The sequence below is a fragment of the Cydia strobilella genome, chromosome 5 (assembly GCF_947568885.1).
Source record: "Cydia strobilella chromosome 5, ilCydStro3.1, whole genome shotgun sequence".
NCBI classification, from domain to species: Eukaryota; Metazoa; Arthropoda; class Insecta; order Lepidoptera; family Tortricidae; genus Cydia; species Cydia strobilella.
This window is the reverse complement of record NC_086045.1, coordinates 22,268,125-22,290,832: the sequence shown is the minus strand read 5'-3', so window position 1 is coordinate 22,290,832 and position 22,708 is coordinate 22,268,125. Positions and strand designations below refer to the sequence as shown.

Below are 22,708 nucleotides of genomic sequence, written 5' to 3'. Positions count from 1 at the left end.
CATACAGCTGCCCGAGGAGCTGCCCGTCTTCCCGCACCGGACGGCCTTCATAGAGGAGCTCGACCACATCCTGGACAAACATCAGGCAAGTTAGGACATGCGGCCTTGTGTCTAGTCGACATCGACAAACCAGACATACAGCTGCCCGAGGAGCTGCGCGTCTTCCCGCACCGGACGGCCTTCATAGAGGAGCTCGACCACATCCTGGACAAACATCAGGCAAGTTAGGACATGCGGCCTTGTGTCTAGTCGACATCGACAAACCCGACATACAGCTGCCCGAGGAGCTACCCGTCTTCCCGCACCGGACGGCCTTCATAGAGGAGCTCGACCACATCCTGGACAAACATCAGGCAAGTTAGGACATGCGGCCTTGTGTCTAGTCGACATCGACAAACCCGACATACAGCTGCCCGAGGAGCTGCCCGTCTTCCCGCACCGGACGGCCTTCATAGAGGAGCTCGACCACATCCTGGACAAACATCAGGCAAGTTAGGACATGCGGCCTTGTGTCTAGTCGACATCGACAAACCAGACATACAGCTGCCCGAGGAGCTGCTCGTCTTCCCGCACCGGACGGCTTTCATAGAGGAGCTCGACCACATCCTGGACAAACATCAGGCAAGTTAGGACATGCGGCCTTGTGTCTAGTCGACATCGACAAACCCGACATACAGCTGCCCGAGGAGCTGCCCGTCTTCCCGCACCGGACGGCCTTCATAGAGGAGCTCGACCACATCCTGGACAAACATCAGGCAAGTTAGGACATGCGGCCTTGTGTCTAGTCGACATCGACAAACCCGACATACAGCTGCCCGAGGAGCTGCCCGTCTTCCCGCACCGGACGGCCTTCATAGAGGAGCTCGACCACATCCTGGACAAACATCAGGCAAGTTAGGACATGCGGCCTTGTGTCTAGTCGACATCGACAAACCCGACATACAGCTGCCCGAGGAGCTGCCCGTCTTCCCGCATCGGACGGCCTTCATAGAGGAGCTCGACCACATCCTGGACAAACATCAGGCAAGTTAGGACATGCGGCCTTGTGTCTAGTCGACATCGACAAACCCGACATACAGCTGCCCGAGGAGCTGCCCGTCTTCCCGCACCGGACGGCCTTCATAGAGGAGCTCGACCACATCCTGGACAAACATCAGGCAAGTTAGGACATGCGGCCTTGTGTCTAGTCGACATCGACAAACCCGACATACAGCTGCCCGAGGAGCTGCCCGTCTTCCCGCACCGGACGGCCTTCATAGAGGAGCTCGACCACATCCTGGACAAACATCAGGCAAGTTAGGACATGCGGCCTTGTGTCTAGTCGACATCGACAAACCCGACATACAGCTGCCCGAGGAGCTGCCCGTCTTCCCGCATCGGACGGCCTTCATAGAGGAGCTCGACCACATCCTGGACAAACATCAGGCAAGTTAGGACATGCGGCCTTGTGTCTAGTCGACATCGACAAACCCGACATACAGCTGCCCGAGGAGCTGCCCGTCTTCCCGCACCGGACGGCCTTCATAGAGGAGCTCGACCACATCCTGGACAAACATCAGGCAAGTTAGGACATGCGGCCTTGTGTCTAGTCGACATCGACAAACCCGACATACAGCTGCCCGAGGAGCTGCCCGTCTTCCCGCACCGGACGGCCTTCATAGAGGAGCTCGACCACATCCTGGACAAACATCAGGCAAGTTAGGACATGCGGCCTTGTGTCTAGTCGACATCGACAAACCCGACATACAGCTGCCCGAGGAGCTGCCCGTCTTCCCGCACCGGACGGCCTTCATAGAGGAGCTCGACCACATCCTGGACAAACATCAGGCAAGTTAGGACATGCGGCCTTGTGTCTAGTCGACATCGACAAACCCGACATACAGCTGCCCGAGGAGCTGCCCTTCTTCCCGCACCGGACGGCCTTCATAGAGGAGCTCGACCACATCCTGGACAAACATCAGGCAAGTTAGGACATGCGGCCTTGTGTCTAGTCGACATCGACAAACCCGACATACAGCTGCCCGAGGAGCTGCCCGTCTTCCCGCACCGGACGGCCTTCATAGAGGAGCTCGACCACATCCTGGACAAACATCAGGCAAGTTAGGACATGCGGCCTTGTGTCTAGTCGACATCGACAAACCCGACATACAGCTGTTATAGAACTCTACGTGCGAGAGCGAGTCGCACTTAGCCGAACAATTTAATACATGTCTGTTGTTATAAATCCTCATAAATATATATTGTTTACCCCCAGATCCAAAGACCTGAAACGGAACCCACGAAACTCGGCGCGCCAATAAACGGGACTTCATACAAACACATGAGTGACATGAGCAACAGCTGCACTCTACCATCGGGTAAGCACAATCCTTAACTGGCTAACACACCTATCTGAAACAACCCCAAACACAGAAATAAATATACCATAGAACACGCAAATGCATCTACTTCGAGTGTCCGAACCCCGACCAAGCGTCGTGGTTGACCGTCGCTCTGTACAGTCCACGCGCGTCAGTTGTTGCAGCCGGACGTCCGTGATAACTTAAAAAAAATGCTTTGTTGCATGATAATTAACTGCAATAGCCCAAAAATTACGAGCAACTAAAGGCAAGAACATATTTGGTGGGGACCCCTCCCTTCCCTCTGTTCCCTTTAGCATGAGATATGTCCCGGTTGACGGTTTATTTTTTTATTTTTGAGTAAAGTATTAGAGTTAAGAAAAATGTGTCATTGAAAGAAATAATCCTTAATAAATTTTGAACAAAAAAGGTTCTATGAACTTTTTGGTTCGGATTCACCATGTTCTTGTAATATCTCGTTGAGGTTGGGGAACCGAACATCCACAAACCACAAATAAGTCTCGTTTTAAATATATTTGACCCAATCACAATGTTTGTAAAAGCTAAGTGGACCATACACGTCTAAGTGTTTCCTATTTCCGTATAGGCGGTCTTCGTCGCAAGCATTCATTTAACGACGTGCTAGAGTGGGACGAGAGTAGGCCGCTGAACGCGTCTCCGCCCGGCTCCCCGACGCGACGCGCGCCGCGCCGCCTCGACGCGCTGCAGCGGATTGTCGACATCGTGAAGCGGACGGGTGAGTGCAGCGGACTCTGTCGCGCGTACTGGAGGGCACGGTGTTAGAGTGGGACGGCAGACTACTGGCCCGTCGACGCGCTGCAGCGGATCGTCGACATCGTGAAGCGGACGGGTGAGTGCAGCGGACTCTGTCGCGCGTACTGGAGGGCACGGTGTTAGAGTGGGACGGCAGACTACTGGCCCGTCGACGCGCTGCAGCGGATCGTCGACATCGTGAAGCGGACGGGTGAGTGCAGCGGACTCTGTCGCGCGTACTGGAGGGCACGGTGTTAGAGTGGGACGGCAGACTACTGGCCCGTCGACGCGCTGCAGCGGATCGTCGACATCGTGAAGCGGACGGGTGAGTGCAGCGGACTCTGTCGCGCGTACTGGAGGGCACGGTGTTAGAGTGGGACGGCAGACTACTGGCCCGTCGACGCGCTGCAGCGGATTGTCGACATCGTGAAGCGGACGGGTGAGTGCAGCGGACTCTGTCGCGCGTACTGGAGGGCACGGTGTTAGAGTGGGACGGCAGACTACTGGCCCGTCGACGCGCTGCAGCGGATCGTCGACATCGTGAAGCGGACGGGTGAGTGCAGCGGTCTCTGTCGCGCGTACTGGAGGGCACGGTGTTAGAGTGGGACGGCAGACTACTGGCCCGTCGACGCGCTGCAGCGGATCGTCGACATCGTGAAGCGGACGGGTGAGTGCAGCGGACTCTGTCGCGCGTACTGGAGGGCACGGTGTTAGAGTGGGACGGCAGACTACTGGCCCGTCGACGCGCTGCAGCGGATCGTCGACATCGTGAAGCGGACGGGTGAGTGCAGCGGTCTCTGTCGCGCGTACTGGAGGGCACGGTGTTAGAGTGGGACGGCAGACTACTGGCCCGTCGACGCGCTGCAGCGGATCGTCGACATCGTGAAGCGGACGGGTGAGTGCAGCGGACTCTGTCGCGCGTACTGGAGGGCACGGTGTTAGAGTGGGACGGCAGACTACTGGCCCGTCGACGCGCTGCAGCGGATCGTCGACATCGTGAAGCGGACGGGTGAGTGCAGCGGTCTCTGTCGCGCGTACTGGAGGGCACGGTGTTAGAGTGGGACGGCAGACTACTGGCCCGTCGACGCGCTGCAGCGGATCGTCGACATCGTGAAGCGGACGGGTGAGTGCAGCGGTCTCTGTCGCGCGTACTGGAGGGCACGGTGTTAGAGTGGGACGGCAGACTACTGGCCCGTCGACGCGCTGCAGCGGATCGTCGACATCGTGAAGCGGACGGGTGAGTGCAGAGGTCTCTGTCGCGCGTACTGGAGGGCACGGTGTTAGAGTGGGACGGCAGACTACTGGCCCGTCGACGCGCTGCAGCGGATCGTCGACATCGTGAAGCGGACGGGTGAGTGCAGCGGTCTCTGTCGCGCGTACTGGAGGGCACGGTGTTAGAGTGGGACGGCAGACTACTAACCCGTCGACGCGCTGCAGCGGATCGTCGACATCGTGAAGCGGACGGGTGAGTGCAGCGGTCTCTGTCGCGCGTACTGGGGTGCATTTTAAATATTGGTTTTTTTTCAGGCGTAAACATAGAGCAAGTGGACGCCGACAGCGTGATGCCGGTGGCGAAGCGGGGGCCGCTCAACGACGAGGAGCAGTACAACGAGGACGCGCGCCTCAACAGCGCCGTCCGCGAGTGCTTCCTCAACAGATTCGTGAACATGTTCCTCGCGTACGAGAACTTCATCATCCAGCCCGACCAGGTACATACAGCGTGAGGCCGGTGCCGAAGCGGGGGCCGCTCAACGACGAGGAGCAGTATAGGGATGACGACACATGTTGAATTTTATAACAAAATCTAGTAAAATAGATAGCAAATGAGCAATTTATCATAATAATGTAGATATTAAAATAATATATGGAAATAATACATAAATACAGGTCTTGAAAGTTTCAAAATTTAAGTAATTTTTCAACTTCCGAAAAGGAAAAAAGTAAGGGTACCATTCGATTCCTTACATTTTATCCAAGAAAATATTGTAAGGCAACTATATACACAAACGCAATATTTCACCGACAAAAACGCAAATTTCTTATTTTGTCCATACATTCAAAATGGGCTCTCAGTGAACTTGACGTCACGTTCACTTATCGTTTTGTTTGGAGCGTTTCGCGAGTGAAGTAAGACTGTCGGACTTTGACGATAATTTCTGACTTTTGTAAGTATAGCTTTAATTTTAATGCAATGGGTCCCTATATGGGCCATATAGACATTTGATCCTAAAAATAAACCTGATCGATTGATACCATTAATGAAATTTTGTCATCTAGCCTTATACAATAGGATAAGGGCCAGTTGCAGTTAACAGACTGATCAACGTTACGCAGCCGAGATCTATGAAACTTCCCATACAATATAATTTCGCGAACGCGTTAGTGAGAGACGGTTTAGTACAACCGACCCTAAGTAGGAACCTATATTGTAATATTAGAATAATGGTGTATTCCTATTTGTCCTCGCGCTACGTGGCCGTCGCCATACATGAGGCCCGGACAAATGGGAATGACTTATGTGAAACCATACACCAATTCCCATATGTGGCCGGCGCGAACAAATGGGAATACACTATAATAACGCATACGACAGCCACGGGACCTCCCGTTGCCAGGGAGGTTTTGGGATTATACTGAGCAACTTTTACTATGAGACCAACCACGAAACTGCGAAAAAAAATTTACCCTCCCAAAGAAAAAATAAAAAATAAAAATCATTTATTTCGGACGATACAATCCATATTTTGTTAGTTACAAATATACTTAAATTACTATGTTAGTACCTAAACTAAGATGTTGGGAGGTCCAGTGCCTAATTAGTGCACTGTCCCTGTCACTGTGGAAATGGACCAGCCAAAATGTATGAAACAGCCAAAAATTTTTTTGCGATTTCGGGGTCGTTCCCATAGTAAAAGTTGCTCAGTATAATCCCAAAATCTCCCTGGCAACGGGAATGCACATATTTTTTGGCCACCCCGTATAGCCGGTCAAACAAGTTTGTCAGTAGAAAAGGGGGGGAAATTCAATTTTTCCACGGGACGATAACCCTTCGCGCCTACATTTTTTAAATTTGCCGCTCGTATCTATTGACGGAAATAGCTTAACAGAGTGTATATTTCGTCAAATAGGATTTAAATAGGATAGAGCGGTACTGTCATAGTAAATTTTGTAACCACAGTAAATTTACTGACATCTATCGACACACTTTACAACTAAAAATGATGATTTATAAAAGTACGATAAAATTTATTTAAATATGGATAAATGATTTTTTTTATTTGCATTAATTATTTTTATACGATTTTGACCCATGTTCTTTCACTGATATGCGTTAAAATTGTTAAATAACAAACGAAACCGCCAAAGCCCTGTATACGAGAGTAGGCCAAAGGTAGGGGCGCCATCTGAACGATAATCAACTTTTTGTGATTTTCGAGGCACGTTTTTTCCTTGGACTGTATCCATGTATTACGGAGTTATATCTGTGTTTGATTTCAGGATCGCGACGCATGGTTGTCGACGCGAGAGTCGATGGTGAACTTCGACAAGGCGTCGTTCCTGTCCGACCAGCCGCAGCGGCACCGCGCCTTCCTGTCGCGCTTCCTCGAGACGCAGATGTTCGCCTCCTTCGTCGACAACAAGATCATGGCCGGCTGGGGCGAGTACGACGCCAACCTGCAGGCGTTCGACCATCGCGTCGCCATCACGAGGTTAGTTTCGACAAGATCGTGGCCGGCTGGGGCGAGTACGACGCCAACCTGCAGGCGTTCGACCATCGCGTCGCCATCACGAGGTTAGTTTCGACAAGATCGTGGCCGGCCGGGGCGAGTACGACGCCAACCTGCAGGCGTTCGACCATCGCGTCGCCATCACGAGGTTAGTTTCGACAAGATCGTGGCCGGCCGGGGCGAGTACGACGCCAACCTGCAGGCGTTCGACCATCGCGTCGCCATCACGAGGTTAGTTTCGACAAGATCGTGGCCGGCCGGGGCGAGTACGACGCCAACCTGCAGGCGTTCGACCATCGCGTCGCCATCACGAGGTTAGTTTCGACAAGATCGTGGCCGGCCGGGGCGAGTACGACGCCAACCTGCAGGCGTTCGACCATCGCGTCGCCATCACGAGGTTAGTTTCGACAAGATCGTGGCCGGCCGGGGCGAGTACGACGCCAACCTGCAGGCGTTCGACCATCGCGTCGCCATCACGAGGTTAGTTTCGACAAGATCGTGGCCGGCTGGGGCGAGTACGACGCCAACCTGCAGGCGTTTGACCATCGCGTCGCCATCACGAGGTTAGTTTCGACAAGATCGTGGCCGGCTGGGGCGAGTACGACGCCAACCTGCAGGCGTTTGACCATCGCGTCGCCATCACGAGGTTAGTTTCGACAAGATCGTGGCCGGCTGGGGCGAGTACGACGCCAACCTGCAGGCGTTTGACCATCGCGTCGCCATCACGAGGTTAGTTACGACAAGATCGTGGCCGGCTGGGGCGAGTACGCGGTAAATATTCGGCAGGTCGGCCCACGGAGTAGGATGGAGATGGCAAGTGGGCGTTCCCGTCTATCCGACAGTTAGTAGCGACCGACTCACTTTATGCACAGACTATGCTCAGTTGTTGTGTAAACTTCATGCTCGAATGACATTCACGTCGTACGTACGCTCGTCTAACAAAAATTGATAATTAAATTTAAAATGCCGTATTGTGCAGTATTAAGCTGCAGAAATCACAGCGGTTTAAAAAATCTTTCACGTGGAGGTATTTCCTATCACCGGTGGTTATTTATTTAAATATAATCCGATAAATACGAAAAATCTGTTTCTATTGCATTATTTACGAATGTTCGTTAAGTAAATCTATATTTTATCAGTTAGAACTTAGAGTTCACAATCCTTTGTCACTATTCTTTACGTTTATCTGGAATATTCGCTATCCTAAATGTCAAATAACTTCGCTACTCAGATGCTGCGCAATGTCGATATTTATATCGATAAAGTTAAAGTTACGATATTTCAAGTTTGATGTTTGGTAGTTCGGTAATAAATTATTATTTTAGACACGTTTCTAATTATTATTTGGGATAATCAATGTCTTAGTAAATATGGCAGCTCTGGTCATCAAGCACTAAGTTAAGTCGGGGTCATTTCATGGCAACCTTTCAAACCTTCGTATTCCTTTACATACGTTTTTGTTTTTTACACCTATCATATTTTCATCGTTAATATAATTAGACTAGGTACTTAATGCACTTATGCGTACAATGCATGCAATGTGCCATGAATAAACGTTTTATATTTTCTATTTCTTTATTATTAATTATTGTAGGTTACCACAAGATGCCGATATTAAAAATAAATGGGTCAATGCTACTGGGCAAGAAAATTAGTTTCCGCAAAAATATAGCACCATTTGCTAGGAGCATTTCTTAGAGAAAGATTTCTGGGGATAAAATTGCCATACATCTCATCTAGCGTCCACACGCCTAAAACTTAGTTACTAATTTAGTAATTATTAGTGACATTCGGGCTCACTTAATTAATAAAAAGTGTACCACGCAAACTAGCGTGAAATATTGGAATTTTGCCGCCCCCCTTCCTGATTTGATAGGTCACAATCTTACAATCAAATCAAGTGGGATCGATGAGCCAGTTTCATGTATGCTTTCACACCATACAATTAATTTGACAATTTAATCAGGTTGTCCCGTCTAGATTGGCCTTAAATGCTGCTACAAGTAAATATATTGTTAAAGACGAATACTTACCTATGTAAGTAATTGCAGATTTGTGATCACAAAATAACAGCAATACCGAGTTAATAGACCTTTAAAGAACTATGATTTTATCTGTTTGACTTTAAGATATATTTAATGTTCACATTAACAACCTAGTTGGTCAATTAATAAGAAACAAATTTCTAGTTAGATATTTGTTGTACTGTACTACATATTATTTTTCATACAATCACGATTATCACTACCTATATTATAATCATAAATAAAGTATCATCTAAATGTGTTAAAACATACGGTAATGAAATATCAATACCTAACTGAACACACAAATATCGATAAAACACTCCGATTACACTGTCCCCTCCCTATATCGTCGAATGGAAAGAAGTTCCAACGGTTAGCTACTCGCAGGCGTGTAGAGGTCTCGAAAACACCAGTGTAACGTGACCGTGAGATCCGTAACAAACCATGCGTAATTAGACCTTACTTATACTGGTTTTTTAGCCCTTTTCTCGCCTGCTAAGTAAGTGATTTTAAAATTATATAAAATAACGCCATCTGGTGTTGAGTAGTTGTATTAGGTGAACGTTGAGCGAGCTTTTGTGAGATGAATGAGATAATGAAAGAGTCGTATGTCATATAGCTTTGACATTATAATTTAAACCGTCACTCATGTAGCCTACAGTTGATATTCGTTCGAGAAATGTCCACCGGTAATAACTTTTTGGTATGGAAAGTTGCTACGAATCAGAGCAATTTTGTAAGTGTGTGACGTATTTTAACGTGGCTATGAATGTGTGAGTTTAGCGACACTGGTTTTCATACTAAATAGGAGTCATTTCACATCCACTAGTTTATTAATTCGTGGGTCGGCCTAATACGAACATTGAAAAATATGCCGAATACCGAATAATTACCGAATATTCGGCCCATCGCTAGCCAAAATACAATCACACGATACGTCGTCGTGTCACGCTGGGGCATCGTGTCACGGATATCAATTCAATAACGACAGTTTTGGTGAATACGGATAAATCTCAAGTATGCCTTGATATCGCGATATTCTATTTTAGGTAACTAACAGCTTTACCCAGGTATTTGCACCATATTGTTTTTGATCATGGGGCTACATTAAAACACATGTTCAATGAGGGCTACTGCGTTTAATTTCACCACTAGCCGCTAGGGGCGCTAGTGTAGATGGAGGTCTTTCAAAATGTCAAATGCATAGAAGTTTTGGAGGTTTCAAGCTTTTTTATCGGGAATTTTCACTCCTTATTCACAATTGTGGTAAATCTGTGTCCATCTTTGATTAATAAACAATAAATACTCTTATAGCTCTGAAGTGTAGGCATAGAATATTAGGTATTTTTAGGATTCGAATAACATGTAATTAGATCATAAGGATCATATAGCTTAGCGGTACCATATACGGAGAGTCATGTAAGACGACTCTCCCCATATTAGGTTAGGAATGTAATCCATATACGGAAAGTCAGGTAAGATGACTCTCCTCTATATAAGGAATGGAATTTAGGTAAACAACCATTTGACACCTTTCACGTGTAGACCTCCCAAGTAGTGTGATTCATAGTTAACCTCCATAATTTAGTATATAAAGGATTGTATCTTTTAAATTGAGGCATTATATCTACAGTTTATACTCGACAGTCTTGTGTTTTACTTCTGTCTTGGGTCCCATCCTTACAGCTCAATAAATGTTAGTGGTTTAAAAAAAGGGTCAACTAAAATATATGCAAAATTAAACAGGTTAGAAAAATGGCACAAGTAAGACGTTAAAATACCTTTATGTATATTAGAACGTATTGATTTTATAAAAATAAGCATAGAAGAATTTTGAGATCTGCTTTTCTGGACCTACATCTACAGTGGCGCCAACTGGTGAGCACAAAAACGGTAGCCCTCATTAGAGACAACTCGCAACTGGGTAAGTAAGTGTCCTCACTTTACACAGATATACAGTGTGGAAAAAATTTATGGGCCCTGGAGGGAAAGTACCTTAAAACCTTAAGTTAACTCATTTTACTTAAAGGAAACATTCTTTTATTTTTAAAAACAAACAAAACTGCATTCGTAAGATATCGCTTGGGCTCCTCCCTTCGGACATGTCGGATGCCGGCGTTGCTCGAAGGTATTAACTAAATGCACTTTCGATGAGTTGTGAACGTTCTAACCAAGTTTTGACAAATCGCCGCTATACTTACTCAACCTCGTATCTGCAACACTCATTTGATGATAAAAACACCCGTATTCCGAATGAAAGAAAAGCGACATTCCCATCAAATAATTGTTGCAGATATGAGGTTGAGTAAGTATAGCGACGGTAGGTACAGTCGCCAGTACATGTACAGTGTAAGTACAGCGACTCGCCACCAGATACCTACATCTGAGCGGCCAAGTTATTCACAAATACCTGAACACGCCTCTATGGTCAAGACGTTAGAGTGCATGTTCAGATATTTTTGAGCACCTCGGTCCGCTCCGATATATCCCATGGCGACTGTACCAGCAGCATACGTTGCTCGCTCGCATTTACTAACATATTAACAAGGCTCGGAACCGGTTTTTTCTTCGTACAAAAAATAACCGGTATTATTACGTTATTTTTCGTTCCTTGGTTTATTAATTCATTTTTAATGGGACAATCTAATAATACGAAGTTAGTTACCTCTAAATACATGATTCAATTTATTTTTATTTATTTAATTTATTTAGAAACAAACAGTCTCTTATATTAATAACTTGTTACAATGTAGGGTAATAGACTTATAGACCTACAGTTTCCTAAAAAATAGTATGAAAACCATGTGACTTATATAAATACTAAATTAAACTAGAAATATAAATTCCATTCAATCCTACGTAAAGGACATAAAAAAAATTAAAAATATTTAGCTATTTTGGGATTTAAAAAAAATACCGGTTCCGAGTCCTGCATATTAATATTGGCACGAGCTAGTCCATATATTCAGCTTCGGTCGTAGATAAAACGACGTCAGTTTAGGGGCAGCAAAGAGCTACTATCATTAGGTACAAATGGAAAATTGTCCACTCGAAATTATACGTCAGAGTAGAAAAATGACAATTTAAAATACATCAACTAGGAAAATTGTCTATCCAGCATAATGTCGAAAAAAAATTATGTCCAGTCTCGGAGGAATTAGTAATGGAGTACGCATCGCTACATGTTTCCTAACAAAAAATTCTGCCGTTTTTCGAGGAGGACACATATAAAGATACTAACTACAGATGCATCTTTTCCTCTCGTTACTACGCACCCACACTACAACAATACTACCACACTAAGTTAAATTAGCACACTAATGCAATAAAAACGATATGCGGACACAATTTCACACTATCGATGTATGCGTAATCGAAGCGATTAATAGGACTTCCAAGTGTCTGGATATTATCGTATCGATATAATTTTCTAGACGACATAGACAACGCCACTTGTCTTGGTACTCGAGAAATAGTTTAACAAATATATCAAATAATTTACTGGATATCAAAATTACAAATATTGATAAGCGATACTTCAAATACGATTAGCTTTTGAATATTGGGCAAAATAATACGAATTTTAGTATTCGTTGCATCACTAGTATAGAGCCTATAGTACGAAGGTGGTCGCTATTCGTTTATAGCCTAACCTTGTCGAGTATTGCGTCGATTTATCTAACATTGTATTTGCTATATACTATACAATAATGTAAAGGTTACCGTATCCAATGATTCCAATGCTCCTCTACACTATCGGCGATGATAGACGATATAACATTTTAAACTTTCGCGGTTTGATAATAGACGACGACTGGCGGGCACGATAGTGTAGAGGGCATACTTGGCAGTCCCCCTAGTCATCGCCAATTATCGCCTGCGACCCGTGTGTTGTCTGTTTTTTGGGCACACATCAAAGGGAATCCGGCCGGTTGCGTAGTACAGGATGCTTGCACGATGATCTTACTGAACAATGATACTACCAACGATCATCGCCGATAGTGTGGTTTTGGCATTAGAATAAATCCAACGCCCCGAGCGTTTCGACCTCGATGTCGTCTAGAGCGGTTTTTTTTAGCAAAGCATTGAAATAATCGTCGAACGTCGGCTACGGTGTGTAAGGTCGGGTACTGGTATTGTTGCAGACGTCGGGTGGGCGAGTCGGGGCCGGCGCGCGGCTACAGCGTGTGGGCGGGGGGTGCGGGGTGTGCGGCGGGTGCGGGGTGTGCCGCGGGTGCGGCGGGTGCGGGGGGGGCGGAGCTGGAGGTGGGCGCGGCCTCGGAGCGCCTGCCGCACCGCGCCGCCTACTACCGCGCCTTCCCCGCGCGCCTCGACCCCGTCGCGCTCGCGCCGCCGCCGCACGGCGAGCGCAGGTGCGGCCCGCCCGTCTTACACTAGAACCCTCCACCCTCCACAACCACACCACACCACACCACCACACCACACCACCACACCACCCCCCGGCCCCGAGAGAATCGATGCTTTACCGAGCTGTACTTGCTGTGCTCCGTTCCGCCTCCCGTGTGGTTTCTTTGTGTTGAGCGTTAGAGGCGAAGCCGTCAATGTTGCACTCCGGTGACTGTTGAAATCCATTTCAAAAATGAAAATGGGCCCATACTTTTAGACTAAATATAAGAATCGATTGTTCTCACTCGCTCTAAGTTTATGAGCGACATATCCAAAATAATGTTAACAACGGCCAAACCCGATGCTACGTGACGAAGACCTTTTTTATGATTAGAATTTACATTCGTAATATCTTGTGTTTCATAAAATATTCTTTATCACACTTGCGAAATAAACTCATATTGAAGACACGATATTGGTCCACAATTTTGTAAAGTTAGAAGGCAAAGAATGCGAAGATCCATTCTTAATAGAACCACGATTGAAAATTATTCAACGAGTTTAATCGTATACCAAAATTAACCTTAACAAAATACCTTGCTTATAAAAATAGTGCGTGGAGTCCCTGCGCGAAAGAAATGAAACTAACATCAATTACCCTACTTTCGGTAAATTACCCTATTCAACTTACACTCTTGTTTCGAAGTTTGATAATTTATAAAAAACGCATTTAACTGATTTCCAAGACCGAAGTGGTGATCCCATAAGTGTTCCGTTTGTCAAAACAAAGTTAGCGTAAACCTCCTCCATAGCTATGTTCGCCTGGTACATGTATGTATATTCAAACAAGTATACACAGAGAGAGAGAGATAAGAGACACCGTGCTGGTCGAGCGAAAGTTAACTTTAGTGAGTTAATAATAGAGTATAAAATTAAATGATCTATGGTAGTGTTAAACGTTTAACGCAACCTTGTTGGAAGTCGCATTAGAAGTTTCACTTCAATAAAAGCCGTTCCTTCCCTAAGAGTAACTATTATATCCTATATGCCTGTCGAAAATCGTCCTTCGCAAGCAAGTGTGATGAGAAGAAAACTATTCACATTTATGACTTGATACGTGTGATCCGTTATGACGTTGCATAATATGTGACGTTTTGAACCAAAAGCGCCTTATTGACAACCGACAATAAGTACCCTTTTGGTTGAAAATGGCACATATTTCTAAGGTATACATGGTTGGGCAATATTGACGAGCTTTGCCTTGAAACCCTTGTTCAATTCTGGTTTTTTCGTTCCAAGCTGAGGGCCTATCCGAGATGACAATGGTACATTGCAGTGTTGGGCAAAAAATAATTTAATTACTAATTAACAATTGCAATTACAATTAGTAATGGAAACTTAATAAAAATACATTTAAAAAGTAATTGCGCCTTCAATTTACAATTGCAATTGCAAAATGTAATGGTTAATTAAAATTTTAATTACATTTTGAAATTGAATTTAGAAATTAATTAATTACTTTTATTGAATACTAGTTTTGGATCATCTTTATTTCCAAAATCATATTAAAATTATGCATGCGCTTTTAATTTGACTTTTTGTTTTAAAAAAACATGAAGGAGTATTTTTGAAATTTTTGTACAAGCGGAAATAATACATAAATGAAAAACAGTTTTATGTATGGGAAATTCCACAATTAAAATGTTAGATTTTTATACCATCGGGTTTAAGTTAATGTATAAAATAACTGACAGTAAGTGAATGTAATACATTTGTTCATCTTTGTAAATAAGAAAAAAAGTTAACATTCAGTAATTGAAAAAATTAATTTCTAATTGATGTAATTGCATTTCCAAATTACATAGGAAATGGGATTGCGTGTAAATTACGAACAATTTAATGACATGCAATTAAATTAGTAATTAAATTACACAAGTAAATAATTGCGCCTAACACTGGTACATTGACACACGTCAAACAAAATAATAAAATGTATCAGGACGACACAAGTTAAGTAAAGTGACTATTCCCATACATTATTGATGTTTCGGTTGTCGTTTTCTATGAAAGATTGTCACCTTAGCTAATCTGTCATGCCATTTTCAATCGTGGTTATGGATTGTAAGGTTGCCTTCGCATTCTCGCTCGTGGTTCGCCGGACCATAGCATCGTGTCCACGCCTGCGGACTGAGCACGGTAGCATTTTTATCGCCTGTCACCATGCCTGTCACGTACAAGTATGTAAGTGCGAAAGTGACAGGTGATAAAAATGCAACCATGCTGACACCGCTGCATGCATACCGCAGCACACCGAGATAACAGTAGCTAATTAATATTATACGAAATAGATACTAATTAATTAACCTGAAAAAACTGTACGCCAGTTTATCATTCTACGGTTTAACTAATAGGTAGTCATTCCGCGCGATATATTTTGCTCGCTTAGTGAGTGAATACGTGAGAGTAAAACCGTAAAATTATGTAGTGTTAGTATGTCTCATAAAAAAACAAATACGATTATTTACCAGTGTATGTATCTATATTTGTTAACATAATAATATTAACGTAGTTCATGTAACGTATAATCGTGAGCGATATGTTTCTCGAGAATGACCGTAAAGTTGCTCATTTTCATTGCCATTGCCGTCAATATGTTGCTCTTATAGTGACTAAAACATGAGTTCACCCGGGTTGCCATTATTGTTAGTAGATACTTTAAATGACGAATTTAAATACAATTACAATTACATAATAATTTTAATTACAATTACATAAGTTAATTGTTAACTCGGTGAGCAATTCGGTACTCATTGATCTCTAGCAGTCTTAAAAAGACAAAGGAGCATTATATAAATCTACCCCAAGGCTCGGATACCGGTTAATTTTTCAAACAATTACCTACATCTTATATGACCTAAAACTTTTATTACGATTTCGTTCTAGAAACTATATTTTATCGGTTTTTGCGAGAGTATTATATTATATACCTAAAGGTTTTGACTGATTAACCGGTTAAAACCGATTAAATTCCGTTAAAATCAGTAAACCTTGTCGTTGTCCAAGACAGTAGGCAGCTAAGCCTTTAGTTCGGAGCTTAACCGGTATACAATAAACCGGTTCCGAGCCTTGATCGACCCGCTTTTCCTGGCAGCATGTGATTTCATTGACTTGGATGTTGTGATTAGTGATTTTTTTGTAGAATAATTATCACTACCGTGTAGTGTGTAAATGTAGAAACAAGAATGTTTCCGAAAAAAAAATGTATTTTATTAAATATGTTGAATCTCCTAGATTTTTTATTTGTAATTATATAATAAGCAGACGATTTATTATACTTAATTGATAAATGCCTCTAAGGTATCTATATCCAATTCTTCCATGTTATTGTGAAAGTTGAATTTGCTTTGTATCTTTAGTAGAAATACTCAAAAGTTATTTTGATAAATGGTCAGCATGTTATCTTGACTTGCATGTGGCTGTTATTTTAGTCAACGCTTCAAGGCAGCTAAATACACTGTATCATTTAGTTGATGTGGTGTAAGTAGACTATATTATAAAAGGCAACTATATATATAACTCGTGTACGTAAGACGTCAAGCAATAGTGAAAACAATGAGGAAACCGAATAATTTTAACGGCGTATTCCTGATCATATTTAAAGACTAAAATGTCCTATAAGTGTACATTATAAATGTACTTTTCTGTAATTCACCTAGTTTCAGAATTAATACCAATAAAAATAAACAAGTTTTTATTGTTACATAGTGCAAAACACATTTTTGATGGCGATGTTGTCACTATGGGACGTAGTCTAAGTATCCTTATTTATATATGTCAAAAAGTGACAAGTAACTAGGGTTGCCACCCATACTATAATATATAGTATCGTACTATATTTTAGTCACTTGTACTATATATTATACAAAAACAATATAGTACGAAAAATACTATATTTTCATCACTCAAGAATGGGGTATACAAATGTCACCGATATCGCATCGTATGCGACTTGGATTTTCAATTCGCCTCAAATTGGCGTCCTACTTTTTTCAAATTTCCCAGTAAATACTATATTTTTTCAATATTTTGACAAAAATAATATATGTGTATAGAAAAAAGGTGGCAACCCTACAAGTAACACTTTGTAAAAACTAGGTTTTACGAAAGAAAAAAAGTAAAAGTCCGTTTTAAGTGATAAGTTTACCAATAAAAATACATTTAAAAAATCGAAAAAAAAATTATTTTTTTTGCGAATTTGACCTAAACAACATTTTTTCCTTCTTTTGGCCTCAGAAAAGCGTGGTTAAAATCTTTCGGTTTCCTCGTGAACACCTTGTATATTAGTACGTTTGTCTAATGTGATGATTGTTGTTAATACTTAGTGATCGCAAGTGCATGCAACTGCGACGTATAGCCTGCTCAGTGATATAACTATAACGCTTTAGCTCAGATTTATACGAATCGAAAAATATATTATATACATACAATCTCAATGAATTGATTTACTTAACTAAAATGTCGGGTTGTTAACCGAATTTAAAATAATAATGCAATTAATGCTTTACTTTTTGATATTATTTGAAATATAAGATATTTAAGTTATGTACACATTTGATATGTGCGGTGTGATAATTTGTTGACGCCTATAATACTTATATCCAACGCATGTGTTGTGTAGATATTATAGTGGGGGGCTGGGGGCTTTAGTAGCAATGTATAAGGTACTATACATTGCACTTTTGAGGCAATCCCGCGAGGCATGTTAGCTCCTTTGGTTAAACCGCAGAGAAATAAGAAAGCTGAATATTTATTAAGCTTAAATGTTATTACAGATACGTTTTCGCAAATCTCGCTTAATGCTCATTATAAATGGGGTTTCTCACTTAAAGCTTGCTTATAACTTAAATATAAATCTATGTAATAAGCATTCTAAACTTACTTATTTCTCTATAGTTAAAATAACTTGAGCTTGTCTTATTAGGCGGGTCCACACAGAACAAACCGCCTCGCGAGGAAATTGCCGCTCGAAGCAGCTCGTTCGGTGCAGACGTGCTGCGCCCGAGGCAATGCGGTCGACCGCAGACCGAGCTGCTTCGCGCGGCAATTTCCTTGCGAGGCGGCTCCTTCTAACGACGCACTTCAATCTACACTCAATTTCTGCCTATTCAGATACAAGATCAAGTTTGGTATTATTTTATTGTATAATGACGTGGAATTTGTTTATGGCATCGCCTGAAAACTGCAAGGTCGCTGCTACTACAGCCCTCACAAGTATGTCATGTGATTTTATAGTAATGTCCTCTTATCTATTTTGTATTTTGTGCAATTACGTTACTCGTAAATTAATATATTTTCGTTCATTATTGTATTTGCCTATTGTTTATAAATGTTTTCACCACACCAGTTGGTAAAAGCTCTCTTGATTGCTCAAAAACCGATGAGAAAGTTGCATTTTATCCACATGTGGGGCAAAGTATTCTAATGCAAATTTTTTGTCTTTTCCGTATATTGGCTGGTAGAATTGACTTTTAAATGATGACTTTGAATGACAAATATTTAATAACATCCATTTTAAATTGATTTTGTTTGATATTTTACAGTTAGTATTTTCCTTGTGTTGGTGTGGTGAAAAATTTTGTGTTACACTCGGTGGCAAAATTTGCTTAACCCTCGTGCCTTGAAACCCTCGCAACGCTCAAGATTCCAATTTTGGAATCTTTCGCTTATATTAGCACGAGAGGTTAAACAACAACTTTGCCCCCTTGTTAAACAAATAACTATTCTACGCCCTACCTGTTAAAACAATAAAATACAGCGTTAAGGTCCCTTTTTATAGTTTTTCGTAAATAACTCTTAAACGGTGGCCCGTAGCAAAAAATGTTCTACTACATAAGTAATCTACATATAATTTTCTACAAAAAAGATTTAGTACACTTTTTCGCTAGGATCAATAAGTCAAAATATATAAGACGCAACGGAGCCACGCTGTTATGTCGTCGCCCAAATCTTAAATACTTAAATTTTTGTGTTTTCTCGTAGGGTATTGTATCTTTGTATTTTTATTTGTTTTGTAGTTCGCAGTGCCTTGGTAGTAATACTGTAATGCTGTGTAACTAATTTGAATAAAAAAAAAAAAAAAAAAATTAGGTAAAGTTACTTATAATTTGTTCTAAGCTCGTTTTTTTTATTAGTTTTTCGTAAATAACTTGTAAACGGTAGCCCGTAGCGAAAAATAGTCTCGTACGTAAATAATCTGTGTAAAATTTCCAATTTAATACACCATTCCCTACAACTATGCCATAATTGGCTTATACACGTATTATTTTTCCCGATTGGCAATGTTTGGTCTTCGATTGGTACTATTGGGCCTATACTAACTAGTACTGTTAAAGTAATACACCAATCATCATCAAATATAGCATTTAATACAATAAAACCAGGCATAACTTGAAACTCCACCACGCGACGCCATTACGGCGATGCTTATCTGTCAGTCCTTGCCGCGCTATAGTGATGTATCCATTTCCAATACCGATTGTTGAGCTGTACTCGCGAAAGCCTCATTATCGGTTATTAGTACCTACTCTTAGAACGCTGTATTTTGTTATTTTGACAGGTAGGGCGTTTGCGTTTATCGTTATCGATAAAATACTTGTCGCTCTCAGACATGATGATCGAATGACAAATGCTTTATCCACTGCGATAAACGTAAACATGATTTCTTGAATTCCTCATAAATTAGTTTTAAGCCAAGTTTATAATATGTATTAACAAATTTTTAAACCATAACGGAATAGGTTTACCTATCTGCACAGATTTCGACATTTATGTAACATATATGAAATAAATTTTGTTGAAGTATTTGTTTTGTGTATTTAGTATTTGATGTACCTTTTCCTCGGTAGTATGTCCTAGACTGGTACTGCAAAATCACAGCAAATTGCTTTCTGCTTCATGTGCTTGCTTCAACGTTGATCATTTATAACACTTTAAATTTTACAAAAAAAAAATTAAAAGAAATACATCATCTCATTTTTCAGAACCAATAGTTTGAAGCGCATAAAGAACGCAAAGTGGCAAGTGAAGGATTGCGCGCCAGAAATGTTGCTCGGGGACATCGGTAGGAGGCTCTCCACCGAGGTCACGAGCGCCGCTATATCTCAAAACCACAAAGCTTTCGTCGATAAACTTTTAAAGGTACGAATTACACATATAATAATCGGTCGGTCGCTTCTCGAAGGCGATAATTGTCTAGTTTTAAATGTCGCCTTTGAATGTGTCCGTGTCATTTTATTTATTTATTTTTTATTTAGAAACAAACAGTCTTATAAAACATGTAGGTGAATAAGCTGATAGCTAGAATTTATTACAATGTAGTGAAATGCTATCTGAGACAACTGTGAAATGAGGGCTAACGCGTATGAATTCGCCGCTAGGGGCGCTAATGTAGATGGTGGTCTTTTCCATAGTTCGAAATGTCAAACGTCACTTGTCACTTCAATGACTGACAGCTGTTCTTTAGTCTTTTGGACCACCATCAACAGAGGCGCCAACTGGTGAGCAGAAAAACGATAGCCCTCATTAACAAATAATGAGATAACTTAGCCTAACTTTAATACTAATTTAATAAAGAATAAACTTTATTCTTAAATAACCCTAACGAACTGCCAAATATATCCGCGTTCATACACTTTTCATTATACACATAGTATAGTAGTTATAGAGATGAAACCGAGCGACCAGGGGTAAGAGAAAGACATATTCATGTATTGACAGGTTAATGTGTGGCAGCATAATCCTTTTTCTCTTTCACTCTTATAAATTTCGGTACTTCGCCATCGCCTCCTACCTATGCTGCCATAACCCGACCATGAAAAAAAACCCGGTCGGTGATAAGGACAAAGCATAGCACTATTTTCTCTTTCCTCTTATAGGAATCGCAATAAGACTATCTTTCTCTATCAAAGAGTGTCAGGCCCTTGGTCCGTGTAAATCTGTTACACGATCCCCTAGCCGCGATTTATATTTTGACGAAACAAAATTGCATTTGCCTTGGCTTGGCAAATTTTAATTTTGCCTCGCGCGTTTAATGATGGTCCATATGACAGATCATTTTTATACGGAGTAACTGTCACGTAGTATCGGAACCGGTTTTTTTGCAAAAACTTCGAAATAATCATATATTCCGAACTATATTATACTCCAAATGTAGGACTCAGTTGTGTTTATAAGTAACGACTTCGTATTGTTAGATTGTCCAAATAGAAATGCTATAATTAACAAAGAACGAAAAAATACCGGTTTCGTTCCCATACAAAAAATACCGGTATCCGATCCCTCGTTTATAGACATTTTTTTAGAAGTTTAGCACATTCATTTATTTAAACATGTAACGGTGCGTAATAAAAATACGGTACAAAACGTAGTTTTTAGGGTTCCGTACCCAAAGGGTAAAAACGGGACCCTATTACTAAGGCTTCGCTGTCTGTCTGTCTGTCCGTCTGTCCCCAGGCTGTATCTCACGAACCGGGATAGCTAGTACCTATTTCTGTTGCCGCTATAACAACAAATACTAAAAACGTAATAACAAAAAACCGGTCAAGTGCGAGTCGGACTCGCGTTCCAAGGGTTTCGTACATTACACAATTTTTAACAATGTAATTTTTAAATGTGAATTTTTAAAAGATCAAAAACTAAGTAATTAACTCCAACTCACGCATGACTGCATATTTCTAATAGGTTTTCCTGTCATCTATAGGTAAAGAACTATTTTGTGAATTTTTTTCAAAATTTTAGACCAAGTAGTTTCGGAGATAAAGGGGGGAGGGGGGGGGGTAATTTTTTGGCTATTTTCTTAAATAAATTCTAACGATTTATTTTAAAATTACAAAAAAACTATATTTGAGATTCTCAAAATGACTTTTATTTGATAACACGATATAGTTTGAAAAACTTTATTTTTTAATTTTCCCATTTACCCCCCAAAACTGGCCCCCATGTTAAAAATTAATTTTCCCTTCACTAGCTCGGAAAGCCGTCTTTTATCCTTTAAAACAAGCGGGGAAAAACGCATTTTATCCACTAGAGGGGAAAGTAAAATGACCTTGGATGGGGCGTGTTTAAGTAGCTTGACAGATAACAAAACGTAAAACGCTCATAATAATGGTTCGTTCGATATTAATTATCATTAAATAAATGGTTTGAGAATCTAATAAAAAATACCAGATTTAGCTTTATTTAATGTTTTGAAGTCATAAACCTTAAAATTCCATAATAAACGTTTGTTTTTTAATAATTATGTTAAATATAATTCTGTCAAGTCGATGCAATTTCAAAACGCATCATTGACATTTCATACGTCAGAAATGTCAACATTGTCATCAAAAATTTTACTTAAAAACTTCTCACGTAAAAGTACAGAATTTCCAGAGTTTTTTGTTATAATATCGTACAAAAATGAGTGATTGCAGTTGATGAAGATGATCTATAGCCT

General features: G+C 41.7%; 1 protein-coding gene across 1 annotated transcript in view; it reads left to right on the top strand.

Annotated features, from left to right (window-relative positions):
- Positions 1-22,708, top strand: part of LOC134741637 (DENN domain-containing protein 5B) — a 64,215-nt gene that overhangs the window by 11,958 nt on the left and 29,549 nt on the right. The window contains exons 9-14 of the mRNA XM_063674491.1: positions 2,255-2,357; positions 2,947-3,096; positions 4,641-4,822; positions 6,612-6,823; positions 13,014-13,241; positions 20,256-20,412. Of these exons, the coding sequence (XP_063530561.1) occupies positions 2,255-2,357; positions 2,947-3,096; positions 4,641-4,822; positions 6,612-6,823; positions 13,014-13,241; positions 20,256-20,412 (1,032 nt within the window). The remainder of the gene's footprint in view (positions 1-2,254; positions 2,358-2,946; positions 3,097-4,640; positions 4,823-6,611; positions 6,824-13,013; positions 13,242-20,255; positions 20,413-22,708) is intronic.